At 40.6% G+C, this 2,790-nt stretch overlaps 1 protein-coding gene across 1 annotated transcript; it reads left to right on the forward strand.

Annotated features, from left to right (window-relative positions):
- The first annotated feature begins 741 nt into the window (after window positions 1-741).
- Window positions 742-2,463, forward strand: LOC139876124 (uncharacterized). The gene is made up of 2 exons (XM_071863424.1): window positions 742-825; window positions 2,110-2,463. The coding sequence occupies exons 1-2, from the start codon at window positions 742-744 to the stop codon at window positions 2,461-2,463; spliced, it is 438 nt and encodes a 145-aa protein (XP_071719525.1).
- The last annotated feature ends 327 nt before the right edge of the window (window positions 2,464-2,790 follow it).

Here is a 2,790-nt window from a genome sequence, read left to right on the forward strand (position 1 = left end):
CAGTCGGTTGAAATGCAGCCGATAACTAAGGGGACATTGGGATAAACACGAGATGGAAGCTGAAGGTTAAGGCAAGACTTGTAAATTTGTCTTCCTCAGCAGGAATCGGCAAAGGTTTGTTTTTCTCCCCCTTCTTGCCAGAATACCTGATGAGAATGCTATTAAAATTTTCAGAAATGCAAGTAGCTTTAACAAAGAAAAATGATTTTTTCCACGCCCCCTTCACGCCCTGTTTCGGGGTAACGCAAAACTTGGCAACATTATCAAAAGAGTACCAGCTCTCGTCACTCATGGAGGCACGAAACAGATTGGTAAAAATAGCTAAAGATGGCTTCTGACCGTTGGCGCGGAACCACATTTCAAAAATAGAAATGCGATTGGCACCATACGGATGGAGTTGGCTAATACCGATAGAATAGTGGCGAAGAACGTCCATGAAAAAAGGGGTTGGCAGAATACGGGTGTTGCCGAGCTCCAAAACTTTCTCGTAAACTACAATCACTAACTCTGGTGGTTCATTAGCCCGTTCGCCATTCAAAGGGGCAATTGGGGAATACTGCTCAAGAGGGGGATATTGTTGCACGATTCGGCGAATCTCCGATTTGGTGATTGACGACTCTATATCCTTGACGTTCTTATCAGAAGACATGGCAGATCGATGCAAGATTAAAAAATGTAAATAAAAGACAGAAGGAAAGAAAGCACGGACCTTCGGATAACTGAATACGAACGGAAAAGAAAATGGCTGCGGAAAAAGAGCAAAAATTTGAAAATCAAGAGGATCGTGTAAAATCCAAAAAACGTAATTTGCCTATTTATAGGCAAGTATAAATGAAAATGACACGGATAATTCTTCAGCGTACACGTATAACAATCTACGTAAGTTAACAATCGGCGTACAATAGCAACTCTAGGCAGTTGCTTACGCCGTCATCATTATCTCTAAGGTAAATAGTGACAACTGTTACCTTGGGTGACGGAATTACAGTCGAAAGGACGATTTTTCAACTATATGAATATATTGCATTAAATGCAAACGGCAGTTGGGTACATATACACGCATATAATGACCTGTGTGTCTTGCCAATACGTTAAAATACAGAATCCTAAGATCCGAGGTAATTATTGGGCATTATTCGGTGATATTATTTTATTAAGTTTGACGCTATACACTTATTGGCATTGTATATAACATCGAACTGGGGGGACTTAATGATACGCATATCCGCAAGACTATGCGGATTGCGCATCCAAAGCCCTAGAACGCACATAAACTGCCATATAAGGCATGTGGTACGGGTATAGTCGAACGCTATGCGCCTATACCATCTGATGCAAGTTTCGTATACTTGCATATGGGTCTGGTACATTCTAGAAGAGTGTACGGTATAATCAAGTCGGATTCTCTTCCTTAAATAACGAAAGTTAGTTAAGGATGAGATTGCATTTAATTAGGGAAAAGATTCTACCGAAACCCTAATTCATGAGCCTATAAATACATAGCTCATAAACCCTAAATACATATACGTTCACTTGTTTACTCATACGTAAACTACATCATACAAATCTCTATCGTACGAACAAAGCTTCTTACGATCTCTAAAGACTTTCAGGTATGTATTGAACTATAAAACCTTCATGTCTTTGGGCCACTCAACCTCGTATGCTAGGTTGTTGGTGGACCCTCAAATCGGCCACCCTGTCGGAATCGAAATGATACCGATGTGGGTTATCCACGACTAAGCGTCAGAGGTTCGAATATTGTTAGTCCTTAAACCCCTTTTATGCACTCAAGCGTAGGTTCACCTTGACCCCGTGAAAATATGATTGATCATATACTTGCATACGTGGAGCGTCTTTTGACTCATTCTTAAATTGTGTCGCATATCTTTCAATTGTACCTTAAAGATTGTAATGTAACTAGTTGTCGAACTACTTTGTAAACCTTGAAACATCCTTACTTTTGAAATGAATGCGACATACTTTTGGTCAAACGTTGTTTTAAAGACTTATGACCACGTAATGGGACCTAAGTAGACGGCGCCGTCAAGGACGATTTTGTCGGGTCGCTACAAATATAATGAGGAATCATCATTCTTTATTGAAAAGGATTGCAATAAGAAACTTTCATCAAGGCCAAGAATTCCTAAGAAGTTAGGTGATCCGGGAAAATTTGTTTTCCCATGTAAGTTTGGTGAATCAGAAGTGTTCAATGTACTAGCCGACTTGGGAGCAAGCATTAACCTAATGCCCCACTCACTTTATGAAAGACTTGGCCTTGGAGCTCTTAAACCAACTCGAATTCGTATAAGATTGGTCAACCATTCGTTTGACACCGCTATTGGAATCGCCGAGGACATATTGGTTAGCATTGACTCCTTGGTGTTCCCGGTTGATTTTGTTATCATGGAGATGAAAGAGGACCTTCAAGTCCCTCTCATCTTAGGTAGACCATTTCACTGACACCATCGTCTTGGTGCAACGCAACCAACTCAACATTGGAGTTGGTGAAGAGCGTGTGACCATAAATATTCGGGAAGCTATGAAGCAACCGAACAACACCGATGATGATGAGTGTTATGCCCTTGACCATATTGACCTTAATGTTGACGAGGAGCTTGAAAAGCTCTTGGGGGTTGATGCCTCGGGGTTCAACCAAATTTTTGAAAATGAAATTGTGGACTTGGAAGCCGATTTTAATGAATTGATGAATGTTAGTGTCGATGATAATGAGCTTGAAAGTGAAACAATTCGGGAAGAGTCATTTGAGGCTATTCCTAATGAGGATAG

Source organism: Rutidosis leptorrhynchoides, chromosome 11, assembly GCF_046630445.1.
Source record: "Rutidosis leptorrhynchoides isolate AG116_Rl617_1_P2 chromosome 11, CSIRO_AGI_Rlap_v1, whole genome shotgun sequence".
In the NCBI taxonomy this organism is placed as follows: domain Eukaryota; kingdom Viridiplantae; phylum Streptophyta; class Magnoliopsida; order Asterales; family Asteraceae; genus Rutidosis; species Rutidosis leptorrhynchoides.

Coding starts and splice junctions, on each gene's coding strand:
- LOC139876124 (XM_071863424.1), top strand. CDS start 742: ATGGCTGCGGAAAAAGAGCAAAAATTTGAAAATCAAGAGGATCGTGTA. Junction 826..2,109: donor ATTTGCCTATTTATAGGCAA/GTATAAATGAAA, acceptor TTTATTGAAAAG/GATTGCAATAAGAAACTTTC.